Source organism: Anopheles maculipalpis, chromosome 2RL, assembly GCF_943734695.1.
Source record: "Anopheles maculipalpis chromosome 2RL, idAnoMacuDA_375_x, whole genome shotgun sequence".
Lineage (NCBI taxonomy): Eukaryota > Metazoa > Arthropoda > Insecta > Diptera > Culicidae > Anopheles > Anopheles maculipalpis.
Genome location: NC_064871.1, coordinates 45,740,661 through 45,767,804, shown reverse-complemented (window position 1 = coordinate 45,767,804; position 27,144 = coordinate 45,740,661). Strand labels below are relative to the sequence as shown.

Genomic DNA, 27,144 nt, shown 5'->3' with positions numbered 1-27,144 from the left:
ACTACCACACCAACAGCGCTCCATGCGCTCGTCCGCGGGGTCGTCATCCTTGGTGGTTATATCCTTGGATTCGATATTTTTGTATCACACTCCGGGAAAGCTTTGTGCGAGTCGACGAATGGAGTACCTTGTAACCGGCACTTTGTTTGCCTGAGAATATCAGTTTTGACGTTTGTAGGTGACTTGAAGCGCGCATCGATGAGCCGGGGTTGGGGCTAGGGGTGATTTCGCTTCCGTGTCGCCGTGTGAAGTGTGTTTGTGATTAAAAGTGATTGAATATGTTGGTTTCATTTTTCACTAACTAAAAACTCCTCAACGAATGCAACATTGGGATCAGCTGTTCTTTTTTGTGTTGTGGTGTGTCGAATAACGTTGATTCCATGTTCAAATCTACGTTGTGTAAGGAAATCCCTTTGAAATAGAAATTAAAGGTATAAAAATCGATTGTGTTTGCGATTTATTATAAAAAGCTTCATGCATTAGGGGCATGTAAGTTTTAGAAAAAATAAATTTACCAATTTTTCTATTTTTTTGTAAAAACCCTCTTGTCATATTACAAGAAAATCATGCTTAAGGTTTGAAAATTAATAATAATTCAAACCGAAAAATTTCGCTTTGCAACCTCAAACTCTAAGCCCGTCGGTCGAGAGATTTCAAAATTAAAATATCAAGTTCTCATAGGTTTTTGTAGAATTTTCTCGCTCTCCCTTTTTAAGAAGGATCAATCGACTTCAACAGTTTGAAAATCTCCGTGATCCAGAGTCTATAGGATAAAACTTGTGGAAAATTGTAGTAAAATATTGTTATGTGTCGGTAAATTCGGTGTTACTCATAAAAACTTAACAGCGATGTTGTAAGATAAATGTTCATTCACGCTTTCAGTAATATAAATAAGACTCTTAAAAATAATTTTAAAAAACTTAAAATTTTAAAAAATTGTAGGAATGATTTTCTGACATTGTTAACTATACTCACAAAACCAAAACATTGAACTTTGGCTCTAAATTGGTGAAAATGAATAACCATACGGTGGTATGGCGACATCCGGAACGCTCCTCCGTACTCAGAACTGACGACTGACAACTTCGTGGTATCCATAATTCTAGTACAAATTTGAAAGGCCGGCATGACTTAGTAGGTTTTTAAGTCAAGAAGAATAAGAAGAGTTATACGAGAGCAATAAATTAGCAGAATGTGAATTAAACATCAAACGAAACATGTTGGTTTTCTTGGAACTTATTGTGGAGTTCTTTAATGCTTCGATAAAATACGAATTCTAAGAAATATCGGTATCCACAACATGGCCTAGTATGTCGAGAGACTCTTTTCAAATTCCATGCGAATAACGCTCTTCTTGTTCTTAGTACTATCCAGCTTATGGTAAATCATGTTAAAAAGGTTATCAGTGACAGGCCTTTAAGTGTTTCCTTAGGAAAATTGTAGAAAAGATTTCTAGCAAAATAAACATATACGATAAAAAACGTGCATGTGTATCGATCTGAGGAAAAAATAAAACACAAACACAGAAGACAGTACAATAAGTATGAGGAAAACACATCTCTTAGTTGTGCGCTTTTCTTTATCAGAAACGATCTGGAAAAAACAAAAATCGACTTGTTAGCTACTACGTAACTGTTACTCCGAAAAGTTAAAAAGTCACCACTCCATATGCTATTAAATAGAATATTTATGGTTCTAAAAAATGCCTTCCACTAAAAGAGTGTTGTTGCTCACGGTTTGCTGCGGAAACCGAAATATATGAACAAAATGTCAAATGATTTTCTGTGTCAATATCAACATCAAAATGAGCAACTCTGCTCAGCGTTTTGAAGTTTTGGGATGTTTTTCTGCTTAGTAATATTTTTTCTAGCTTAATGGTTTGTTGTTGTTGCTACTGCTATCTTCACTACGGTTTTATGATGGGGATATTATTTTTCCTTTTCATTCGTTTTCCCCACACCGTTTGTGATGATGAGCCTCTTGAACTTTTACTGTGCTTTTCTTGCATCGACACGCTCACTCCACTTTCACTGTCAGTGATTCCGTTGGAGTGTCTTTCAATTTCAGCTCTCAATGATAAGAAGTTGAAGGTTGATTGGCATGCTTGAAACAAGTGTATGATTGATTAGTTGGTCGATTTTGCCGGACCGCGTTCGTGCGCAGGACGGTATTCGGTGGGTAAAACGGCAAAGAAGATTACTGTGGATACGGATCATCGACGAACGGTGGCAAATGGTCGAAGGAAGGAACGGCGAAATCGGAAGAAAAATACGCACACTAACGCATCGGTAAGAAGATAAGGATGGTTCGCCGACGTGACGTCGGTAGATAATGTCCGATGTAGAGTGCGCACTACCCGCACCTGGCCATTTTGTGGGTTTTTGGAGCGGAAGCAAAATAATAACCCAGCACCGAAGACTGGCTTACCCAAACTCCGGAACCCGGACACAATCCCAGCCGTAGCAACAGCGGCGGTGCTAGAGAAAATCGAATTTCCGCTCCGAAGAAGCCGAGGCTAAATTATATTAGCACAAGATGAGACTTGTTTTACAAATCAGCAAACACAGACGGACCGGCCAGGAGACCAGCGTGTTCGGAGGGTTATACTCAATGTTGCCATTTCTATTATGGTTGAGAGGGTTTTTTTTTTCTTCTTGCAAATGTGTGTCCAAAGCTGAGTTATTTTTTGCGGGTTTAGGTTCCTACCGTAGACATACTTCATCCTCTTGGGAGTTTCTCTTTGATGGTTCGTCAAAAAAGATAACACAAGGATCTCTGCAGATATTTGAAGATCTTTCGGGTGCTTTCAAAGATCTTCGTTGGCAGCATGGCCAGACGGATGAAGACCAGAAATTACATGGTCCTATTCCATGCTTGGTGCCGGAAGAGCACGTAATCGCAACGGACGAGGGCTCCTCTTGAAAACAAAACAAGCTTTCACTGGTTTCAGTATCTGCAGCAGCCCTTGCCGGTGTTGGATGAGCCTACTGCCGCGAATGGAATGAAAAGAATCCGTAACGAGAAGATTAACAGACAAAATCACAACCAACGTGTAGGCAGCTCCTAAAGCTTCTTAAATGGGGTAAATTTCGCATTCGTCAGGCCTCGTCTGCGTGTCTTGCTGTGCTCTTCCTAGTTGGATGAAATTGGGGTGAGGGAAATTGGACATTTTCCTCGCATCATTCCATCAAGGTTTTACCCGAGGAAGAGATGGAAGGCTTTTATGTCGGGAAGAAGAATGGAATGGATGGAGAAATATAATAGAAACATTATCTACGTGCGCTGGAAAAATGATCAAATTAGATGGAACCGCTACCGGTTGGAATGGTGGGATTTCCCGCGGATGGCAGTTTGATCCGAAAATGATATTTCACCCATGATGCCAGAATACAAGATGCCACCTGTCCGGATCTAGGGGCGTTGTAAAACCCGGATCCAAAGAACCGCGCAAAGCTGGATGGATGTTTCATCCAGTTGCTGTCAAATTGCTTTAACATTTTCGAAACATTTGCTTCCACACCGAAAATGTTCACCTTTGCCGGCGTCTGAATGTTTTCGTGTCTTCTAGATCGTGCCTTCCTCAACACACACGCGCAGACATCAGACCATGTGTGCGTTGTAACGTAACGTGTATTCGTGCCAACATAGACGGCTTCATCGTTTGAGTCAGCGTAATGCTTTTATCACCTGCACAATTGACAGCTTTATTGGCGTTGATGGTTCCCAAAATCGTTCCGGGAAAATTCATACCATGCTGGGGCGTTTCATAACATGTAATTTTTCTCACCCGCTGTCGCCGTGGTTTTTTGCACGTTCGATTTCCAAAGGTTTATCTGTCATGTTTTTACTGCTATGCAAAACAACCACAGAACAAGAGAGAGAGAGAGAGAGAGAGAGAGGGCGTGAAAAAATCCTGCACCGGAACGTTAGACTTGACAAAAGTGTCGAGGAATGAGGAAATTCGATCCATGCTGGTGTATGGTGTATGAATAGTTATCGAGGAATTTGGCGTAATCGACAGCATTGAAACGTGAGTTTACAACACGTTTTGCTGTCATGCTTTCCCGGCGTGAGGATGTGCGGTAATATACATGTGACCGGTAGGATGAGAAAATGATATTATCGTTTGTCAAACACGTATTATTGGAAAGTTAAAAAGGTTCAATTCATGACTAATTCTCATTTTACATGAAACAACGCAATATATTTTATATGCTCTTGTTAGACAAGATTTTTTCAAAACGGTGAGATCGAGTTGAAGGCGTGACCCTTGACCACAACAACAAAGCTTCTTGAACGGTTTCGCACTTTGTAATACGAGGTTTATTACTAGATAAGGTCTCTTGTTAGACAAGGTATCTTGCTAGACAAGATTTCCTGGTAACTGAGGATTCGTGGACGATAAGGATCCTTTTTAGAACAAACCAAGTATTTGATTCCTTTTCGACGATGATGGGTCCTTACAACAGCGAGTTCTTTTGGGCGCCAAGGACTCTAGGATGATACGGTTTCTCTTACAATAATGCTGTCTGGATGACGGGGAGTCTTGGATGCCACGGTAATTTGCAAATAGGCTTATGAATTTTGCTTAAAAGTCGCGATTCCTTGGAAGGGGACGCACTTTTGGAGAGCAAATTCAATCCACATTACGATCTTTTGTAAAATCATATTTTGCGCCAGCCGGTCGTCAGGCCAAAAATCTACGATACAAAGCTATGGTAAAAGAGGTTCTCGAGGTCAACAAGGCTTCTTGGTGGATGAGGTCTCTTGGACGACAGCGATGAGGATCTTTAGATGCACACAGAGTCTTGAATTCTTAGCATGTGAATTCTTTTGGTTGAGGATGTTTCTTTGACAAATATAACACCAATATAAAGACGATCATCACATCACAAGGATGATTGTTGCCTGTTAAACAAAGTATCTTTCGTAGCGATATTCTAACGACGTCACTTTGAGGATAAAGACTAAGTATCAAGACGCTAACATCTATTGACTCTACGACGAGGTTTATTGCTAGGCTAGGTTAATCGAGGTCAAAATACTACTTTTCCTACCGTTAACGTGACTAATGCACACTTTAACATTAACACTTTAGATAGTTCCGTGTTGCTTGAAGAATCTTTTCGATAGAGAATTTTTTAATAATCAGCGTAGTAGTAAACAAACAAATTTCAATTATCCGTTCATGAAATCGAACCCTGAGTGGAATTTAAAACTTTAGCTTAGTGCAAAACATTCAAACGTCAATTAATTTACCAGAAATCTTTAATCGCATTCATATGTCCAGCCAGACTGTGGTTGTAAATGTGGAAAATAAATAAACTTCTACCATTACGTTTTTCCACTGACTGCACTCGGTCTTTTCGGGGGCTGCTAATTTTCTCTTACGCACAAACCAACCAGAATCGAATGAACCAACAAACGCTTTTGGAAGTGGTAATTAAAACTGCTCCCACAAACAGACGTCCAGCAAAGCGAACGTTGGCACTACTGAACGCCAAGCATCATCAAGCGCTTAAACACATCGTTGACGATTTTTTGTATCGTGTGTAGTAAGCTCAATTTAATTAAGGCAAAATTCTGGTCGTTCACATTTCCGCATCCCTGGGTGCTGTGCTACAACTTTTGTAAAGATTTCACGCTTTTCTGTACCGTTTGTGTTCGTAAAATAGCCTAAAAGAATTTATCCATTCCACTCACGATCGCTCTTTGGCAGCAAAATGCGATCTAGCGAATAGGCCAGCCAGAGTTGTGGGAAAATAAAATAAAAATATTTCCCATTAATGTTATCCTTGTATTGGCGAGTAGCTCAATGGTATATGGCTGAGTGGATGGTGGTGGTCTGTAAGATTCTTAATCTGTGAGCAAAACTGGACGATCAACATGGATCAGCTTCCAGGAACGGTAACAAATTGAAGTAATGACGGGCTGGGAGTCGTTAAATCTAGCTCTTTCTAAGTGAAACGGGGTTTTCATGATCCTAGAACTGAGCTTGAAGTTTTCTCGTTTTTCTTTTCATTTTTTCATCTGTCCTGCTGATAAGCCATAGAGTAGTAGTCTGTTTCTTCGGTTCGAAATAATTCTCCACTTCCCGAGAACCCAGTGCGAGAATTGATAATTCCCTAATTAGCTTGAATAAACTTTACCGCATAAAGCGAGCAGCAAACGACTAATTATGGATTTTTCCTTTTCTTGGTGCTTCCGTTTCAGATCTGCAGCCATTTTTCCTGCTCGACCCACGATCGTGAAGCAGTACAAAAAATCATCAAACCACAGCCCATTGCCAACATTATTCCATTTTGAAAACGGAAAAGTATGGAAGAAAAGTGACGCATCTCGCGAAAAGCACCGGACGTGACGTTACCAAATTTGCTTTCAGCTCAGTGAAAGGATAAATAATGGTGCAAAAATACAAACACGCACACACAAATACAAAAACAAGCACAAATTTTGCGTTCCCAACCTGCTGGTGATTCGCGATGGCTTGGAGTGACTGAGTCGGGAGTGACTTCTTTACACAGTGGCCAATTGTAGCGTAACTGGCCAACCGGATAGACATTTGCTGTGGTCGAACAGACATGAAAAGGCAGTACGGCTAGTGCGGTATTGCGATGGTGTGAAGGCTTCTCCGCGTTACCCATTACCATCGGAATTGAGTAATTATGTGCTGCTTAATGCTAAAATAAACACGCCGCTTTCAGCCCAGTCAAACGGTTTTCGCGCTTTTCGGTTTGCTATGTGTGCATGTGCGTGTTGTTACTCTCACTTTCCCGCACTCACACACATTCACTTGCTCTCTCTCTCGCTCTCCTTCTCGTTTGACAACCAAAAGCTCACCAACAGCGAACAAACCAGCTTGCTTGGTGAGATACACGAGGTGGTTGAGGTGAGCTGCTAACAGAGGGTTGCAAGAACAACAACAGCATAGCGTACACATTAACCGGCAAACGCCATTACGATAATAAATAAATGTGTTTTGCATAAACATGGCAATGGGGGAGCGGTCCAAGCTTCGAGCCTACCACTGCTTCTAAAACGTGAGCGTATAACAACAAGCACGATTTAGATTTTACAGGATCAGGCAAACTGTGTTACTACGTGTATAAATAGGTGGATGTGCTATGTTTACCTGAGTGTTTTGTTGTAACAGGTTTGTAACCAGCACTAAACGGCAAAAACTGACAGCAGTGCAGCACAATTGGTGCAGTTAGTTATTTCGAGTCACAATGTTACAATGTTAATAATTACTATCCTTATTTGAGAGTTGTATTTTTGTAATGCAAATCCAATGTAATTGTAACTTTTATTGTACTATGAATAAGGCTTCCTAATAGTAGAACGTTATTTCCCGTTCAAGTGCTGAGTGGTTAAGCATTTGGAAATTGAAATTATCCTAGCATTTGCAGAAGCCTAAAGAAATAGTTTTTTTTATTTTTTGAAATATATTTGCTACATTTACCTTAATTCCTCAATAAAATAATTACTAAAATAATTATTAAAATAAAACCATGAGTGGTTTGCAAAGTTTTTTGAACATTAAAGAGATTTGTAGCGTACTCAATCATCCATAGGCCGTTTCTCAAAACAATAAAAAAGAACTTGTTTTGTGAAAGGCTGTTGAATTTTCTTTCTTTAATACTAGAGAAAAAATAAAAAAGCTTTGTTTTCGTCTTGACTTCGGAGTAAGTACTAGGCGTCTCCATGAGGATATAACAAAAAAAAAAATTAAACTAAGCATTTTCAAATTCACTGATTTCCAAGAACAATTGCAAAGTCAACATTAAAAAAAATCTAACAAGGTTGTTTGGCAAAGTTGTGGTTTAGGCTTTTGTGAATTTTCGAATTTTTGAATTTTTAGAGCCTTATCCAATTCTAGAGTTACTATTGAGTGACCGGTAATGTACCTTTGAAAAATCTACCACAAAATTCAAAGCTTATAAGAGTTTTAAAGCTAGGCTGTACCAATGGAAAAAGGATTTTTAAAGCTGTTTCTTAACCTATCAATATTCCGTTAAATATTATACACTGGGCACCAGGCGCCTCCACGAGGACATTACAGAGTCTTCGAAAATTAACTAGTATTGATGTTTATCGGGAGATGAGACGTTCTTTGCGTGGATATTGTTGTTTTGTCACTAATTTCAACTTATTTTAGCCTCATCACCCATTGTTTCTTAAGTGGTTAGTGGTGAAAGGATTTTTTTTTGTTCTTGTGGGTCGTTTTTCAAACGCTTAGGTCCAAAGAAGTGTAGATTTAATTGCTGTATGGTTGCTCATATTAATACAAATGGTACCCAATCTTGTTTTATTTTTATATGCTCATGTTATACGAATAATTCACGGGAAGAACTAAACTTTGCCGCACTTACGCCACAAAAGAATGTTTCTCAGTAATTAGATATTTACTTTAATTAGTTGCAATTTGTTTATTTCATCCTTGATCTGTCTCTAAAATCCAGATCCAGCATTTACATTGGTAGTTTACCTTAGAAATTTGTGTCTATTTTTTATTTTAAGTGATTTGACTCGGTGCCGTTTGCCGGTGCACATGACGTGTACATATTTCTCAAGACATATTTTTCCTTGTTTTTTCGCCTTATTGAGCTTTCCAACATGCCCATATGTCGTTTTATTTGGTCCAATTGAATTAGCGCTTTCCTGATGCTGCTTGTTTTAAAGTTGAAGAGAACCTGAAAGTATCGATCGATCATCGATAGAAGCATTATACAAAAGTTTTAATTTTTTTTCAAAATTTACAGTCAAAAAATGGTTCAAAATAGAAAACAGCTATGCTCGTTTTATCGATGTACTATTTAAACAGTTCGCTACCTAGCCAATTTGCAGCACCATCCTTTATTGTCACTTTATCTTTGTAACGAGTAACCAAATTGCAAGGCTAATTGAAATTATGAAATTTAATTAAATGTTAACCATGACGAGTGACACATAGCTAACACTATCAATAAGCGTTGCAGTGGATGAAAAGCGTAACAATGACAACAACACTCGCATGCACATGGCCACGTGTTACCGGACGGTCGCCACTGTTCACGCTACAAACTTTCACCTTGTTCACCATGTACACCATGTATACTAAGCGACCGGAAGCCGCGTTAAGTGCCCTTCCCATTGTCAAACCTTCTAAACGAAGTTTCATTCTGCAGGTGTAATCGTCCTACGGACACGTTCAATCTGACCCATGTTTTTCCCCATTTTTCACCGTACCCCTCTTTTGCTCTTTATAGGTGAAACAAATAAATACCTACGCACATACACCAAAAACAACAAGTGACATGCATTTAACGGGATAGTGCTGTAATAGTTCGGTGCGTGCCGTGTTGTGTGACGCCTGTGCGTACGGCCTGTGCACAGTGTGTTTGTGTAATGTAGTGTAGTAGAATTTCGGTCCTGTGAAAATCATGTTGAAGGGTTGGGGCCACAAATTCCCACTCTCCAACGTATAAATACCACTGTCCATCCGGGAAGCTCCTGTCGAGCAGGAAGAGCACCCGAAGCCCTGCATTGTGTGCTCTGCCATTCGAACCTTTGGTGCCGTATCATTGGGCCGAGTTGTAGTGTAAGTGAATGTGTTGGTGAAGGTGTGTTGGAGTGGTGCAGCGACACACAGCGACATCGACGGAAGCTTTCAGCGACAGCAGCATCAGCAGGCCCTTTTATCCAACCGCTCCAAGCCGGCAGGCGTAACGTACGACACACGCCCGTAAAATGGATTATTGGAAATTAATTGTTCTAATTATATCAGCCATCTACGTGAAAGGTAAGCAACATAAAATCACATTAATTTATACACCCAACCCACCAAACGGTCGGATACGGGATGGCTGACCCGAGGCGGTGGTGAAGTAAAATATTTTCCCAGGAACAAGAAACAGTAACAATGGGTCTCTGTCTCGCCAGTATAATGGGGTGGGTTGATTTGTACAAGCATGTTCTTGTGTTGAGAGTCATATGAAGGAGCAGCCAGCAATGCTTGGTGTGTGAAAATGATGTGGAAGGGCTACTGACAAGGGCTGGCATCTATCAATCCTCCTATCATGACGGTGTTACGCTTGAGCTTCAATCATGCTGGATTAGGGCGGCTTCGTGTGCAGCAAAAAAAAACGGAACCGGAAGTAGTGTGTTCAGAATCCGGAGCTGGTACTGGTTTCCTTTATTTAATTATATCCCTAGGATAGCGTTAGCTGTGCAAAGATGGGGAAGAATCGATAAGGAAGTTTAAGAATGTTTGTTTGCAACTGTTTACATTGCTACTGGAGATTCTATTAGATTTCGATAGTTGCGTTGATGATCATTTGCCTTCATTTGATTCAATTTTTCTGTCAAAATTTTTGGAATAACTCTAGTACAACTTACTCCATATTTTTATCTAAAAGATAGGCTGTGTTTTTTTGTTTCGGCTGATGAAATGTATGAAAGCTTTTTAAAAACATGAATTGCAGAGTGCTTGTTGGTTTTATGTTGAGAGTCAAGGGAATATCCTTTTATTTTTATAGAACTTTCCAGAATTCAACTTTTTAAATAATCTACATCGGAATCTTATCCGGAACGAAACCCCCCCCCCCCCCCCCCCCCCCGTAGAGAGGACAGACTATCCAACTACCTGACATTGGCAGTCTAGCAAGCAATTCAATATCCGGCTCTGATGAATTATGACTCTGTTCTGAATGTTATCTTGTCTTTATTTTGATCTTTTTGATGTCTTTATGTAATTATCACAAAAATGCAGAATCCCATGAAAGTGCCATGTTTGTGCGATTTTTGGAGTCATGAAACTAGGCGATTGTCTAAAGTGTATAGGTCAACGCAAAGAACCTTTAAAAATCCCTAAATAAATAGTAAAATATATTTAAATATCTATATAAACTCTTGAAAGGCACAGCAATACGGCTAAGCCGTTCTACACAAAATAAAAATAAACTTTTCAACGGCGGTTAATAAACATTTTCATTAAATGATTAAATCTTTATTTGGAACTGAGTTTGGCAAATGAATAAATGTAATTTGTTTTTTTTTTTTTAAATAATCACGCTGAGGATAGGGAGGCGAATATGTTGTCAAATTTTATTAAAATTTAAAGATAGAATGTAACGTTTGAAACTCACAATAGATTTAATTATTTTTTCTCGTTGTGCTCCATTAGTCAATGGATTTGATATCAATTCATAATGCTCTTCCGGATGTAATATTCAGACGGTAGGCAAACCCAACAATATCATTAGATACAATTGAAACATCCTGGCAAGGCAAATATCATGCAGAAGATAATTGCTTGCAGCATTTAATCGTTAAGGCTTCCTGCAGCTTATGAAAAGATTGATGGCATTAATTTAGTATCTCTTTGTCCAATAGAAAAGTAGAATTGTTTCATTCTAGCAAAATGTATTTGTTGACTTCTAAGGAACTCGTATGCTGAGCTTTTGTTACAGTGGAATGCAAATTAACATTCCTGAAATGATTTGAATTGTAGTCCCAGCGCTCAACGCTTGTACTGGATGAAAATTGGATGATATTCGGTTCTATTTTTTGTGGCCATGTTTATTGTTTTGAATTAAAATTCAATATAGCCCTCAAAAGCTTGTTCAAAAGCTTTTGCTAAAAAACGCTTCACAAAGATTCATAAAATCCTCATTAGTTCCGTTGGTTCGTAAAGATAGAGAATCACACTTTACTCTACGATCTTCTGCTTGGTGTACGCTGTTTAGTATATTCATTCACGGACATAAATATTAAACTCAAATTAACTGGACCATTTCATATCTTAGCCTAGCGAGCAAACTCGTGGAACCGGTACGATGTAGATAGTAATATCGCATCACCGTGACCACGTTCGGCAAGCGAAAATAATGTCAACGGATTGTTGTACCTTTCCGAGGATGATATCGCCCCGTACCCATAAGCTCCATTTGAATGGCACATCCTTTCCGTTTGATGATTATTATCGATCCTCAGGATGATGCGTTGGCCGATTTAGGCGAGTGCTTTTCCGGCGACTGAGCACACGGATTTTGGGGTGCACGAAACCAATGGCGATACTGGAGGATTGTAATTTTTACACAAAATTGAGTTTACCTGATGCCGAACCATGGAAACCATTGGAACAGAACTCCATCCGTGGTCTGTGGACGATCGAAGATACTGTCGCTCGTTTGCACGACTTCGCCAGTAATAAACGTAATCCTATACGGGGTACGGGTGGCGTAATCGTCCGAGAGCCATCTTTCGTTTACCGGTGCGATATCCTTGAAGCTCAGGATGATGAGAAAAAAAATCCCATCTTTTTCGTAAGTACACACATACATACATACATACACACACACACACACACACACGTGAAACTAGCGATCAAAAGCGGGCTGCACTCAGCACACCCCGTCTACCAATACGACGCTTCGGTCTCAGTAATTATTCGCCTCAAATACCATTTTTATGGGTCGCCAACGTAAACTGCTCGAGGGCTTCCTCGAGAGGATTTTGCTGTCGTCCATCTGCCAGCTTCACCGGTCTGGGAAATACGGATTAGATACGGATCTGGACATCGCCCAGGCACGACCGGTCACTCGAGATGCATGTCCCGGGGCGATCGTTTCGCCGTACGACGGTATGGTTAAGAGGATATAGAACTCCCCATATGCGCTATCAAACGGGTTCCATCGGAGGACGGTCCGGCCGTGTGAGGCTTCACTAATAAATACACATTCAACGAAGCACCCGGGTGTCTCCCGGTGGGCGTGGGGGAGGGTGGTGGGGTGAGAAAAGTTTCCGCCAACAAATCTTACCCCGGGGGCGACCCTGCCAGTCCATAAGGTCCGTAATGGTTGAACCCTTAATAAGTGAAATGAGACTTTAACGGACGAATTGAGGTGCTAAAGGATGGGCTGATCTTTTGGCAGCTTGTGAAAAGAGTCATTAACATGAGGTTTTATGCTTGTACAGTTCCGACTTATGCTTCGAACAATTCTTTGCTGTGTGTGCGTTTATTGCATTTAAACGTCACAGTTTGAAAAGTTATTTTAAGCATAATTGAATAATATTCACAATTTTATTGCACACTACATATGTTTGGCAAGTTCCATAAGTGAGAATATCCTTCTCAACCACACACTTCAAACGTTTTTGAAGTGTGATGTGAACAGTTTGGCAGCTTTAACTCATCGGCACCTTCCCAAAATGAAGGCTTATTTTCCGTCCCTTAGTGAAGCCACAAAACACATTCAACAAGCACGCAACATGCCGGACATACGGACAGTAATGAAGCTCCGTTTAAAGTTTTATCGTCCATTTTGCAAAGTTTTACTGGCGTACTATCAGAGGAGATGGGCTATGAAAACAGATCCTTTTCCTGCAGACGAAAGAACATAAGCGATTTTTTTAGGGTAGGCTTAACAGCTTGCCAACGGCTTCCCCCCTTTTGCTAAGGTTAATCGCAAACAATTGAATATTTGATGTCACCTCAACATCCGGCAGCCTAAACGTCAAGGCGCCTGTGGTCATGTCGAATGAACACTTTAGTAACCGATGCCTACCATCAACCGTGTCAGTGTGTGTATGTGTGTTCTTTGAAAAGGATGAGTTCCGTTTGCCGAAGCGGAATATACTATTTATTATCTACTTGTGGTAAGCGTATCATCCCGGAGAAGGTAACATCCAGAAGTACTCAAAGAGTGTGCAGTGTGTGTGTGGTATTCGGTAGGGCTTCTTGTACCGGGCTGTGTCTAAGCTGTAGAAGAGCTGCCACTTTATTTGCTCTGCCCATGTCTACTTATCTCCGCCCGGAGCAAAGTCGATCCACAGCTGTCTACGTTTGACGTGAGGCGTCGACACACACACACACACACAATCGTAGCGAAATGGTACTTCTTCTGGACCATGGGCGGTGGGTAATAGCAGAACCTTGCCTGAGGGTTGACCGAGATTTATGTGCACCACAGTGTGCCTGGCGTTTGCTTACTTCTTTCCGGATAAAAGCGTTGTACGAACGGCGAAAAGTATCTCTTGTTTCTAACGAAGTTTCTGCACCTCACGTTCAGACTGCTGGACTTGGACAGCGTCTGACGTTAGTTTGAGAGAAAAAGTAAAGCGTTAAACGAATGTGTTTCGTGTAACTTCCATCATAAGACTTCTTTTTTAGCATATGTGTTGTATTATGTATTTAGCCGTGACACTATACTGTTGTACTTTGAAGAGATGCTAAAGTAGAGTAGAAGTAAGAAAAGTGTTCCGATAAGCAAGACAGGGCAATCATCATTCTTCAGGTCGAACGGCGATTTGATTGGCCGTTCCACAAAGACACACAAATCATGACGTTTGTTTGTCTTTGCATTCAGCTAGAGTCCCAACAAATTTTACTCAGTCGAGCACTCGGACTTTCAACCCAAAACCATGGATAACTTTACTCATGTCACGTGCTGTGGCCATTTTTGACACTTTTTAGCACAACCCAGAGATGAGATGTACCATATATTCTGCACCGTCAGGGCTCTGTATGTGTAACTGAATAAAGTTTTCCACACAGATGACCTTCTTCAACTAGGGTAGGAAAAGCTACCGGAAGCAGCGGAACAATGAGCACTCGGTATTGGCTAAAAGGTCCGGTGACGCCTCAATGCCACTTGGTGCTATTTCGACCTTTATTTTTTTTGGTCCTCTTTTGGTTGTTGCTGAGTGGTGGTTATATTCGGAGGGTCACAATATGGTGCGAAAGCAATGGTATGAGAACGTGCGCCTGATGTTGTCGTTGCTAGGATGCATCCGTGTCCCGATACTACGTTGTGTAGTTGTCGATGGTGATCGTTACACGACGTCATGTTTACTGTCTGCATTAGAGCGTTTACACATTGTGTAGCGACGTGTCGCAAACATACGCTCGTAACACGTTCCAAAACATGTTCATAATACTCGGCCAACTTAAAGTGTTCGTTGGGTTTTTTTTTTATTTTAGCAAACGTGGCAAGTGTTTGGAGATTTTTAAATCCAACATAGTGTCCTGATTTGTCTTACTTCAGCTATTCGCCTCAAACATAAATAAGTAATTCATTCATTCAACATCAAACACAGCACCATATGGACACACACACACACCTCATGCACAGAAAATGTTGCTTTCTTCACCGGAAACTGTCTCCAATAGCTTTGCTGACACGAAACGAAATCTGACACAACACAGTACATCAATTTACAGGATTAGCATAATTCTCTTGAAAGAAAACTTTTCCCAGTACGTGCTTGTAAATGACAGCGATGAGTTGGGGACAGCATCGTGTCTGGCATGACATTTTTTTTTTTTTGGTTCTCCAAGGACCACTGCCGAGTTTTACGCAAAAATTGTGTGAGCGTGTGTACACCGTTCATTTTAGGATGATGATGATAATGTCACATGCAGATTTGCTCTAGCTCGAGTGTCTAACCGTAAGGTGAAGGTAAGAGTAGAGGAAAAATGAATGTTGTTTCGAGTAATACAGAAAGAAACACTACATTCGAACTTATTCTCTTCGAAGCCTAACTCTATTCCCTTTTTGCCCTATCGGAGCAACTCTTTTGTCCTTTTCTTTTTTTTTTCTTCTCTCTTTTCGGTGTACCACAACCACAAGCCCAACAAACTGACACAATTCAGGATAAGTTTTGAGACTTTCCGCCTGGAGAGGAGTGACTGCGGGATTCTGTCAGGTTCGGAGGACAATCACGGCAGTCTAGAATTAGCTCGTTTGCATAACTTAGTGCATCTGGTATTGGCTACCAGAGGGTAGTTGGCAAAGAATCCCGAACCCGCAAAATGGCACACGCAACTGAACGGAACGGCAGCACGGAGCCAAAAGCCCGAATAACTCCAATTGCCTCTGATGTGGTGGTGAGCCGAAAAATGAAAACTTTAAATCGTCACCCGGCAGATAACCGAGTGGCAAGTTTTCTAATTATCATACACCGAGCGGAATTCAACTTTTGCCATCCGTCCGTGTGGTTTTACGCTCCACTCGGCTACTGCAGCCATACCAGAGCGAGTATTGTGACCTAGTTGACTTGAATGACACGAAACGGCTTCTAACGGGGTACTTCTGCACGAAATCAACTTAAATGTATCGGATTTAAGGAAGTTTTCCATTTTTCATGCCAACTTACTGGGGAGAGCGTGCGGCCAAAGTTAAGTGTATCTGCGGTACGGTGCCGATACACACACATTGAGAGAAAGAACAGCTTTGAACCGGACCCTGCATGTCTAGTTGAACGTTTTGAACTTTTTTTTGTTTTGTTTGTAGCTTCGATAAAAGCTAAAGAATCGCACATACACACGTACCTTGCACATGGTGGAACGTGTCTTCTTTCTAGAAATCCGTCCCAGACGCGCGAATTGCCAGAAATCTAAGGAAGTGATAATTCTCCCGCATATCTAACCTTGAGTTGCATTAGAGATAGTGTTGCTCCGGACGATGGGTTGCTACGGTGCCTAAAAAGGAAAAAGTTACCGTATCTCCCAAGTGTGAACATGGCCAAAGTTTCGGGGGCAAGTTCAACCCCGATACCTTTCCGGCATACAAGCTATACTACGTGCTCAGCTTCTTTTCGACAGCTTAATGCCACACACGTGATGTGTAGCAAGAAATCAACTTTTGAACCTCGGTAGCTGCAAGAGGCTAGCTGGGTGTTGAGGGAATTCCTGCCGAAATCTTCCTTTGGCCTGAGAGGACCTAAGAGAACACGAAAAAAAAAATACACACACGCACAAAACGACAAAAAAAGAGATCCCTAGACACCGACAGTTTCGCAAAAAGTTAGAGATAATGTTCATTTTGATTTTCGTGGAACCACGTCGACTGGGACGGGTGCACAAGTTTGGACAGTTAGCGCTGTCAGTCAGCTTACGCGCATCAGAAGACGGGTTTTGTGAAAAGACTTCGTTTACTTGGGGAGATGTTTGTTGACTGTTCGTACTTCATTCGAACAAATAAACGATCATATTCGCACCTTCGCAACATCGTAAGGGTGTAAGGCACATCGTACCTATCCGTCAAAATAAAATGTAGCGTATTTGTCTTTTTTTTTCTTGCGAATTTCTTGGAATCGTACCAACTTTTCGCAACACAAGCCTCCTTTTCACACTTCTTCTTTCCTATCCACAAATCTACATGTTCTTTGAGGTGTGTAAATTTAGCACACACTGTGTCCTGTACATTCCAAATTCATTAGGTCAAATTCACGTTGGATTTGTTTAGTTTGGAAATGTGCCTATTGGGTAATACTTTTTCTAGGCTAAATGTCTTGCTAAGTGATACTAGTTAACCCATACAAGAGATTACTAACCTAACTGATAACAGGTAGTTGGAACGGAGGAATGTATCTATCGGCTTGTTAAGTAGTTCTTTTTAAGTTCTCCGGGCGTCTAATGGCTTACTCGACTTATTATTATTATTATTATTATTATTATTATTATTATTATTATTATTATTATTATTATTATTATTAATTAACGTGTTGTCTGCCTATAGGCTACACTACACTCTTACACTCTACTTAAAATTATTTAACTCTAAACTTAGAGAAATGGGGAGGGAGTTGAGTGCTAAAGGGAAGACCGCATACTGGAGCGTAAGGATGGAAGGGAGAGATGGAAATCGAACACAAGAGACGAGGAGTTAAACGAACGCAGTACCCTCAAAAAAGGATCGTTGCGACCAGCAGACGTACGGCGCCTAGGGATAATCAAAGGGGGACGAATAGGAAGGGAACGGTTACGGACATAGAACGGGATGGAACCAAGCAGAGAAGGAGCATCTATACAATTCAACAAGAGGGAAGCGACAAAAAGAGTTTGGGAACGTGATCGACGGTCTTCGAGAGAGTCAAGACTCAGCAACTGACACCTTGACTCGTAACCGGGCAGGGTGGAGGTGGATCTTCCAAGGAATTTGCGAACCGCAAACCTGGTAAAAGACCTCTGCACCCGCTCGATTCGATCCATATGGATCCGAGCCGTTGGTGACCAGATTACTGAGCAGTACTCCAGCAATGACCTGACCAGCGAACAGTACAGCGTTTTCAAACACAGAAGATTAGAGAAGTCACGAGCAATACGCTTCAGGATACCCAGTGTTTTCCAGGCTCTAGCAACCATAGAGTCGACTTGTTGATACTACGTAGTTAGATAGTCATTTCGCAAGGTGGAACCGTTCTGGTGAGATTCGATCCCCAGTCCTACCATGGAAAGATCAGCACTAGTGTCGTCTCTACCACCAGGCCGCCCCAAGGTAGTCTGTACGTCAATTTTTAAGCAATTATGGCACAAAACAGTAGGGTAGTCCGGTGGTCGATACGTTAGCTGTTCCGGGTTTTACACAGCAGGCCTAGACATCTAAATTCATCGGAAACGTCACCCCTATACGGCTGATAAGCTAAGTCTAGGTAAAATTAGCCAAGGAAGTTAGTAAGCACAATTCAAGGCCACTTGATGACTTCTAGAACCAACGAAGCTGGCCACAAAAGTCGTAGAATTATCGTTAAAGATTGACTCTTACTACGAATTTCATTCCTGAATGAAAAAATTGACATTGTTGGACAAAGAGTTTTATAGTATACGATCACTTATGGTATGAAAAAAGAAACAATGACATGGAGTACAGAATTCAGTCACTTAAGAGTATTTTATTATTTTGTTAATAGTATCAGAAACTTAGAAGGTGGCAGAAGCTTTATTTGCATTCTCGTTTAATTAACTTGCGCCCAAGTTCCGGAAGATTCATTTAAATGGAGAGATAAAATGCTAGACTAGCAATTTGTTATACAAAACCTTAATTGTTATACAAAACCTGTGTATACATTTAGGAAGGAATCGCCGTACGACAGCACTTATGATAAATATTTTTGCTCTAGTTACTAAACTCTCCAAAATAGATTCCAAAAGTGACTCGCAAATAGCATTAGCAGGAATCATCTTCTCTCAAACTGTTCACACAACATTTTCACTATCGTTATTATGATAAACTATATACTGTGCCTTCCAAAACCAATGTACAAAGAGACAAGCCAAACAAACACATGATTAATTGTGTGCCGTGGGTCCCAAAAATACCTCAACCCGGAAGTGACGGCAACAGAAAAAATTGCTGAAATAACTGTACGCAAGGAATGAGGAAATTTCGTGTTCTGAAATGACGAAAGCTTGAACGCGATTCTGCTGACAAAATGCCATCAGCATGTAGTTTATTGGCACGAAATGGTGCTACCGCTCATGCTATATTGTACTTCCGACCCAACTTCTCGGAAGGCAACTACCCCCGCTACTCACCGGGGACGGTTCAGGGTAGCCGAGCTAGACGAATGAATGCTCCCGTATGGACGGCAAACTCTGCAACAACATTTTGCAGCAAACAGGAGGCCCTCATTTGCATAAACAAGGGGCACTCTTTGGCATGATAATCGACACGCGGGAGTGCAGGTTGTCAGCAGGTTACGGTGAAGAAAAGAGAACAGGGCAGGGCTTTCGGTGTACGAAAGGGGTGCCCTGGCTCCTGGCGGTGGATTCGCAAACCCATTACCGGAACCAGCGTGTGCCGGAAAGTGCATGTGCAATATGCTACCGTGGGAAAGGTCGGCAAAAGTTCCGGTGCGGTGCACAATTTCCTGTCCTAAAAGCTGCTACCGCTAGCACCCCTAACACTTAAGGTTACCCTTGCATGACTAAACCTTGTCCTGCTAGTATCGGAAGGGCTGCTCCAGCACGGTTTGCTAAGTGGAGCTACTTCCGGTGCAGTTTAGGGTGCTCCACTCATTCTCTCTCTCTCTCTCTCTTGCTCTGGATCTCCTCACTGGACCGGTGCCAAACCTGTCCAAAATTCAGCCGGCTGATGGGGAGTAATTTACGTCCAGCCCTCGGTACCGAAAAACTTTATCCATTCAGCAGTTAGCGCGGTAGCGCGTCAGATCCGGGACAGGCTCTCGTTCAATCGTCTTCCGGCACGAAGCCGGAGGTACAAAGTTCAACAAGAAGCTGGCTACCTCCAATCATTCTTCTATGCGCTTTTGCTACAGAAGCTTGCGTTTTTTTGCTTAGGTTGTTGGCACGCTCGCTTGTACCTCGTAGCGATCGGAAAAGTTGCCGGAAATATGCTCATCAGTGTCCGCTGCGTGGTTGTGGTGGAGGTAAGTTTAGCGTTAGAAGGGAGAGAGAAAAAACAAGGAGCCCCGGTTGATCGTCAGTTCATTATGTTGATTAATAGTAAAGCCGTAATACTTGAATACGCATTAGTACAGTGGTTGGAATTGATTTGAGGACTCCATTTTTATAGTCTTACCTAACATTGAAGCAAAATTAAAGCTTGTTGAATAGCAACATTAATGATGGAAATTTAATAAACTAAATTAAACTACTCCAAGAAGTGCAATGGCTTGGGTACAGTAGGGTTTTGCTAAATTTATGAACACAGAAATTGCAAAATCACATTTTAATTTTAATTTGGATTCTTAATTTTCTGTTAGTTTTCTTTTTTTCTGTTTTTTTTCTTCCTTGATATTTTTGCATTTTTGTTTTATTCTCATAATTAAAATTATATTTTCAAACTCTTTCTGTTTCTAACAAACTAGAAATACATATTTTTCCACACATTCCTCTCTTCAGATCCCTCTGATGGTATGCTGGGGGTAATATAAATATTTCCTGCCACTGTGTTTTACTATCAAGGATCTTCTTCGCTGGCACGCCGACAGTGAGGCTTTGTTGCAGTAGGCAGCAGGCGCTCGCCAATCACAATCGCTACACGCTCTTGCCTTATTTCTTCGACACTCCAGTGCAAAGTGCACGAAACATCGTGCTGTAAGTGTGGCTATTTCACTACCAAACATGGCCCCTCGGTCTAGCTACTTCGACGTTGCATCGAGTGCAGGCGTTTCGAAAAGCGCCGGAAGTGGCTCTTATGTTTCTTCTCCGTTTGCGAACAAGGATCAGGCAAACACTAGTTAGCGCTTGTTGTGCGAAGTTAATTAGAATATTGAATTCAATAAGCACCCACTTCCACGTGCCGTTTCTTCGTACCAAAACTTAGATGGCGGATTGTTGAACGGTCCGCATGGGGAAAGGGAAATCGTTAAAACAAATAACAGGTTTCGGAAACGACGACAGGCGTATCCTGGTTGAGATTGGTGCTACCGGATGTTTGGACGAAGCCGTGTGCATGATGCAGTGGTCGCGTTGGGAGAATGGCCCTGGAAGGATGACGCTGACGTGAGCCAATTACGATCCCGGTGGTTAATGATGCGTTTGCTGGCATGGATTATGGCGAGGTGGAGAGGGGAGGAGGGGGGCGTATAAATAGGAAATTATGTTGTAATAATCGGTCAGCCTTACAAGCAATTCAAGCACCTATGGATTGTACATGCTTGATGCAACTTAAACAAACAATTTTCCACCATGTATCACGATGGGTCAAGCATCCTATTGTTGTTAACTAATGAGACGGTTTTCAAATAAGGTTTTAAAATCATAAAGAAAACCATTTGTTTGGCTAATCCTTCATTGAGGTCTGGAAGGCTGGATTTCATCCGGGTTTTGTATGCGTTGGCGATAGTTGACAGCTGAAGCCTAAGCTCTGATAAGAGGACACGACTATTTTACAGCCGAAATCTTTAAGAAGAGCAAATGTCAAATCGAACAAGATGAGCTCCTGGAACCGACAAAAACTTTGTCAAGAATCGATCTAAACGAACGATATGACTGCAAATCGTTACGATGTAAATTGTGACAGATATCGTCTAAAAATCCGTATCTCAAACTAAAATTGTCATCAAACCTCATTGGGTGAAATATATTACCATGGTATTGTTTTCATAAGCGCACGCCATCATAAAAATCATCACAATAATCGTTCCACCTTTCTTATTACGGGTTAAACGTAGATCGTCATAAATATTGTTGGATGTAATAAAACAACCAAAAACCATTGGACAGAAGAAGCAAAAAAAAAAAACGAAAACAATTTATTTACGACACGTACACCTTCCATCAAAACTCCAATACTCTTAGCGACCATAATTGAGCCATTTGTTGCTGCCGCCAAAATCCGTGTCTTAATCGGTTGGATTGGGAGGAAAAATTTCTTCTATCCATCAAATGCAAAAGCCAACCGTACGCAAACGCAACGCAGAAATGTATTTCTTTTCCGTCGACCACCGTTCGTTTTTCTTTTGTCTCCTCTCACCCATTAATCCATAACCCCATAAGTGTAGCGGTTATGGTTGTTCTGGTTCGAAGCGAAATGCTACGCTGCACCAAAGAAACGACGGGACGATCGGCAGACGGCATCGTACGGCGATCACCCAACCGTGGCCGTGCGAATAGGGCAAATGATTTAATAATGTATTTATTCATAAAATCATTCACAGCTCCCCGAGAACGTCATCAAGTGATGACGAAAACAAAGGAAATAACAAGGAACGGTGGTGTGCGAGTGTGTGTGTGTTTGTGTGGAAAAAAAGCCGGGACGAAAATGCCCATACACAAAACGTTGTCGTCGTCGCGGTTCAGTTGCCTACCGTAACGACGTTGGGGCTGGATGAAGGAAAAATCGGGATAAAAAATAGGAAAATCGGAACGCTAGACGAATGAACAACATCAGCTTCTTCCGCCTTTCGTTGGTGAAAGAATTGACATGGTAGAAGCAGTAGTGTGAGGTAATTCTTTGCTGTTGTTTGTATCGACTATATGCTAAGATTCCTAGCCGACACACACACACACACTCCAAGTAGAAAGCTCCTTAAGGGAGCGGCGAATAAAAATGATCCGGCTTCTAAGGAAAGTTGTTCGTTCCCGGAATTGTTCGCTTTCGAGAGTTTTGCTTATTTTGCTCCTGGATCATTCTCCTACCATCGCCTGCCGATTTGTATTATCTGAACGAGCTTGTTTTTTTTCTTCTTCATCCACCACCAACGCTCGGCAACGTCGACTTCGGTTTCCGTTTTCATTTTTCCCACTTCCTGTGGAATCATTGCCATTCCTGGTCCGTGGGCCGCATTGAGAATGATGAAACACCAAACCGCCGAAGCTGAGCCGGAGCTAAGTCAAAGGACACAAACGATGAAGATAATGCCTTCAATCATGTGCTTGCTTATTTCCTGAATCTTGCGTTTTCTTCCCGCTCGCGCGAGGACACGAGAGTTCGAGCGGCGAGACAGAGTGATTCATTCGGAGGGATCAACCTCCACATTTTGTCATTTTATCATACTTCTCATTCTTTTGTTTTGTTGCACCTACTTCCTTCAAGAAGCCCCTTTCGAGCCAGCTTCGAGACACACGCCTTTTGTTCTCCGCTATGTAGCCGCATAGACCAGTGGCAGTGGCATGTCTTTGGGATAGGGAAAAACCATCGGGATGGATATAAATGGCAGCAGCAAGCGCCAGTCAAAACAAGCATAGCGACCAACTGATGATAAAAAGGGAAACGAGCGTGCAAAAATGCTTACCTTGCAATTACCGGGAACCCGGCATGTCGATCGCGTAACGCCCTTCCGGGCATGACGGTGTCGGTGAGAAATTCCGGTGCAAAGTTTGCCGCAGTTTTGTACACTGAGCCGGTTGACCTTTTGACGGGTACTTGATCGACTTTGGGGTGTGTTGAGTTTTGTTATCCTTTCAATGTAAAAATTATAAGAAAGTGGGTTGTTTTTGTTAGTTTGGAGTGGTAAAGCGATATGTACAGGTGAAGTTTTTTTTATGTTCAATGCGAGGCATTGGTCCTAACAGTTTGATTGGTCAACAATGTTATCCATTGGGCTTTTCCAAATGTCGTCACGAGCACAAAGGTATATTAAAAATATAAAACAAATTCAGACAATGACAAAATAATTGTAAATTTCGGAAGCTTTATCTAACTCAAAATTTAAGTAAAGTAATCATCGAAGTTTGTAAAATGTAACAGTATTATGCAAATAATGAGATAACATCTCATCAGCTCTTATAGTAAAAGCAGCACATATTGAGCCAAAATAATCATCTACAAGCATCAACACTTTCAGCCTATTTTTATTTGGACCTTCTTCGTTACCTTCAACATCTTTTCATAAAGAATTCGCTATTGTAGTAGATGCACCTTAATACTTTCACAACTTTGAGGGACTGATAGGTTTTTACCATTTTTGGACAAAGGTCATCTGTATTCCATATATACGAAGGAAAATAATTTTTTTGGCTGTCAAAGCTTCGTCAGCAGATGTTTTCAATGGAGAGGTTATCCTCAGAATTCAGTATTACCGATTGGCATTAAAAACCCTTTCACGGATCTCAACATCTCTGCTGTTGTCTTTGCTGACTTTTGACTCTTGATAGGCGATGTTTTGGATGACTTTAAAGGTACTGTCCGTTATCTGTTCCGAGATTACGTTTTGCTTGCTTGATGCTTTGGTGCTATACTGATATATAGAAAAGCCTCAAACAAAACAAGTCCATATAATCGGCACATGACAGGATCAGGATTGGCTTATAGGAGGTGTCCCTGTAAAAGTTTCTCTGAAATATTCTGGATAGCGGCTGTCCATGGCTTCGAGTTGTAGAAACGACGCCGACTCTTGAAAGTCGACTTGGTATAGATTCTATTGGACTTCAATGCTTCACACGCGAGAGCCATTTTATACAACCACATTTGTCAGCATCGTTCTATTAAGACGTACTCAACAGCCTGATAATTTGGAACATTTAGATCAGTGGACAGGAAGATAATCTCAAAAAGTAGTCGAGGGATGTAATATCGGCCGATTTAAGCTAAGCTAAACTTATCTCAAGCTTACTTCCTCCCACACAACAATCCCCAATGATCGTGAATGGGATGACTCAACGCGTGTTTCGTGCTAACTGATTTAAAGTTTTTGTAGAAAGGTGCTAATGGAACACGCCAACAAACACACACACACACACGCTGTCCTCAATCAAACAATGCGCGTCTGTTCATTTCTAGGCCAACGGTTTAGCTCGTAAAATCACTTACCCATAGCTCGAACGCACATTTACACATCGTCAAGCGCGTCGCTGAATATCGCTGTAACTTAAATCCACCTCTATGGATGACCCAACCCAACCGAACCTAACGACCGCTTGTGCGCGTGGGTGTGGCGCACGCTGTTTTCACGCAGTGTGTTTCCAAACTTCGAAACTAACAGAAAAACAAATGCTGCCACAGATGCCGCATAAGCAGCGTGAAATGCTCGGGTGTGAAAGGGACAAATTACGGTGGGGAACAAGAATTGAGGAAGCTTTAGGCGAGGGATGAACGATGCGAAGTGGTGCGAGTGTGATCATAAAAATTCAATTAGCCGTCTCATTTGAATAAGCAATCTGTCTTTGTAAGCACCGAACCACCATTCAATCACGTTCATTCATTCATTCATCCGCCGGTTCGTCCGCACGGCGTTGGCTGTCCGCTAGTCGAGAGTTAATCTGCATAGGACAGTGTCGAGCCTGGCGTAAAGAACTTCCACTTTGCTTCGATCTTTTTGTTTTAACCAATGGCAGCATTTATGCGTTCCAGTGCGTTTCATACTCGCACGTCTTCACGGGCTCCATAACGGTTTGCGTTGTTTCTGTTGGCGAAAACTCTTGGTCGAGAATGCAAAATAGGCGGCTTCTGACAACTGTTTGTCTATGCTATGTACGCTGTTTGGTTTCGTGATTGAAGCTATCGATCCATGTCTCTGGACCATCGTGTGTGTGTCGGTGTGTGTGTTACAAACGCCGCATGGAGGCTTGAGCTTCCCATTTTACGATATTTTATTTTATTTAAAGAAAAGTTCCCTTTTTTCTCACTTGGTATATATTGTCAAACTCTTAATTTTCCACCCCTATCTATGTACGGATCTTATCGATTGGCTCACGAAGAAGAGCATACAATATTTCAATGACTAACACGCAGAAGAAAGTCGCACGCTCAACTACGTTAAGCGAATACGCAAACAATTGTCCGTTGGTCGGTCTAAACTGAGCGGAAGTTCGCATCGAGAAGAAGAAAATAAGAGAACTGCAATTTCAAACAATCCAACAGCAAGATCGGTACGAGCTAGAATAAGAATGTTAGACAGACAATGAGGGAACGAACGCAAAAAAAATGAATATTTAATAATGAGCCCTGCTTGCGCGCCCCGGGAAGCCGTACCGAGCGTGCAGCGAATGGGAATGGCAAGATTAGTCCGAGAGACGGCCAGAAATTCCACCGTCTGGTAGCTACGTCACGCGCTCATTCCTCGTCTCAAAATAAAATTTCACCCAACAGCGACAAAGTTTGATTCATCGAAACGAATCATACCATTCTTTTGGTTGTGCATGCATCGGGGCGTGATGGTCCGAGATGCTTAACGAAAGAGTGGGATTATTATTTGAAAATCGTTAAGCCACACTTCAAAGTGTGCACATGGTCCTCGCGTAAAACGAGCGACAACTTTCAATTTGTACCAGACACAAAACGGGGAGCGAATTATGGATGGTTTTTTATATTATTTTTTTGTTATTACCTCCTTCATCATCAGGAAAAGAGCTGATCAAAAGCATCTTAAAGAGCCATAGACACAGAACTGAAGCAAACGAAAAAACCCCGGCTACCGATTGATTGGAATTTGATTCGGGGTGGAGTTCGTTTTTCGTCTTTGCGCTTAAATATTTGTTCCCCAAACTACTTCCACGTTGAGTAGCTTAACAGGGCAAGCTGTGCTATAACAGAGCACACAGCACAAGAATGCACTCAAAACAGTGACTATTGTTCGAGGAAATTTTTATTTTCCATTGTTTGCCATAAGGCAGATGACTGCCGAAGCGCAACGGTACGGAATGCCCGGCACAAGAGATGAAATTGATTTTTTATTTTATTTTAACCGAGCAGATTATATGCCGTGGCCCAGAAAAGTTTTGTGTGCGGGTGCATTAATGTGTCGTTAGTTTTGCATATTTTGAACGTTGGTGCATCGTTGTGGGTTTGGTGTTGGCTCAAGAAGCAACGATCTTTTAAATGAAGTAAAGAAGTAAGCGAACTTCAACCATCGCTTCAAAGTCCTCCATTCACTCTGATGTTTGTGTGTGTGTGTCTGATGTTATGGAACCAGCGCATAGAGGACGAACTCAATCCCATGCAGAGTTTTATAGCCTAATGACGTCAATTGATGATG

General features: G+C 41.5%; 2 protein-coding genes across 3 annotated transcripts in view; one reads left to right on the top strand and one right to left on the bottom strand.

Annotated features, from left to right (window-relative positions):
• Positions 1-27,144, bottom strand: part of LOC126556961 (bromodomain-containing protein 8) — a 238,854-nt gene that overhangs the window by 93,198 nt on the left and 118,512 nt on the right. The gene's annotated exons all lie outside the window — the stretch shown is intronic.
• The window catches only part of LOC126557341 (hemicentin-1), a 72,503-nt gene continuing 54,981 nt past the window's right edge, over positions 9,623-27,144 (top strand). For both annotated transcript variants that reach the window (XM_050213069.1, XM_050213067.1), the window contains exon 1: positions 9,623-9,781. In XM_050213069.1, coding sequence (XP_050069026.1) covers positions 9,730-9,781 — 52 coding nt within the window. In that variant the 5' untranslated portion in view covers positions 9,623-9,729. The remainder of the gene's footprint in view (positions 9,782-27,144) is intronic.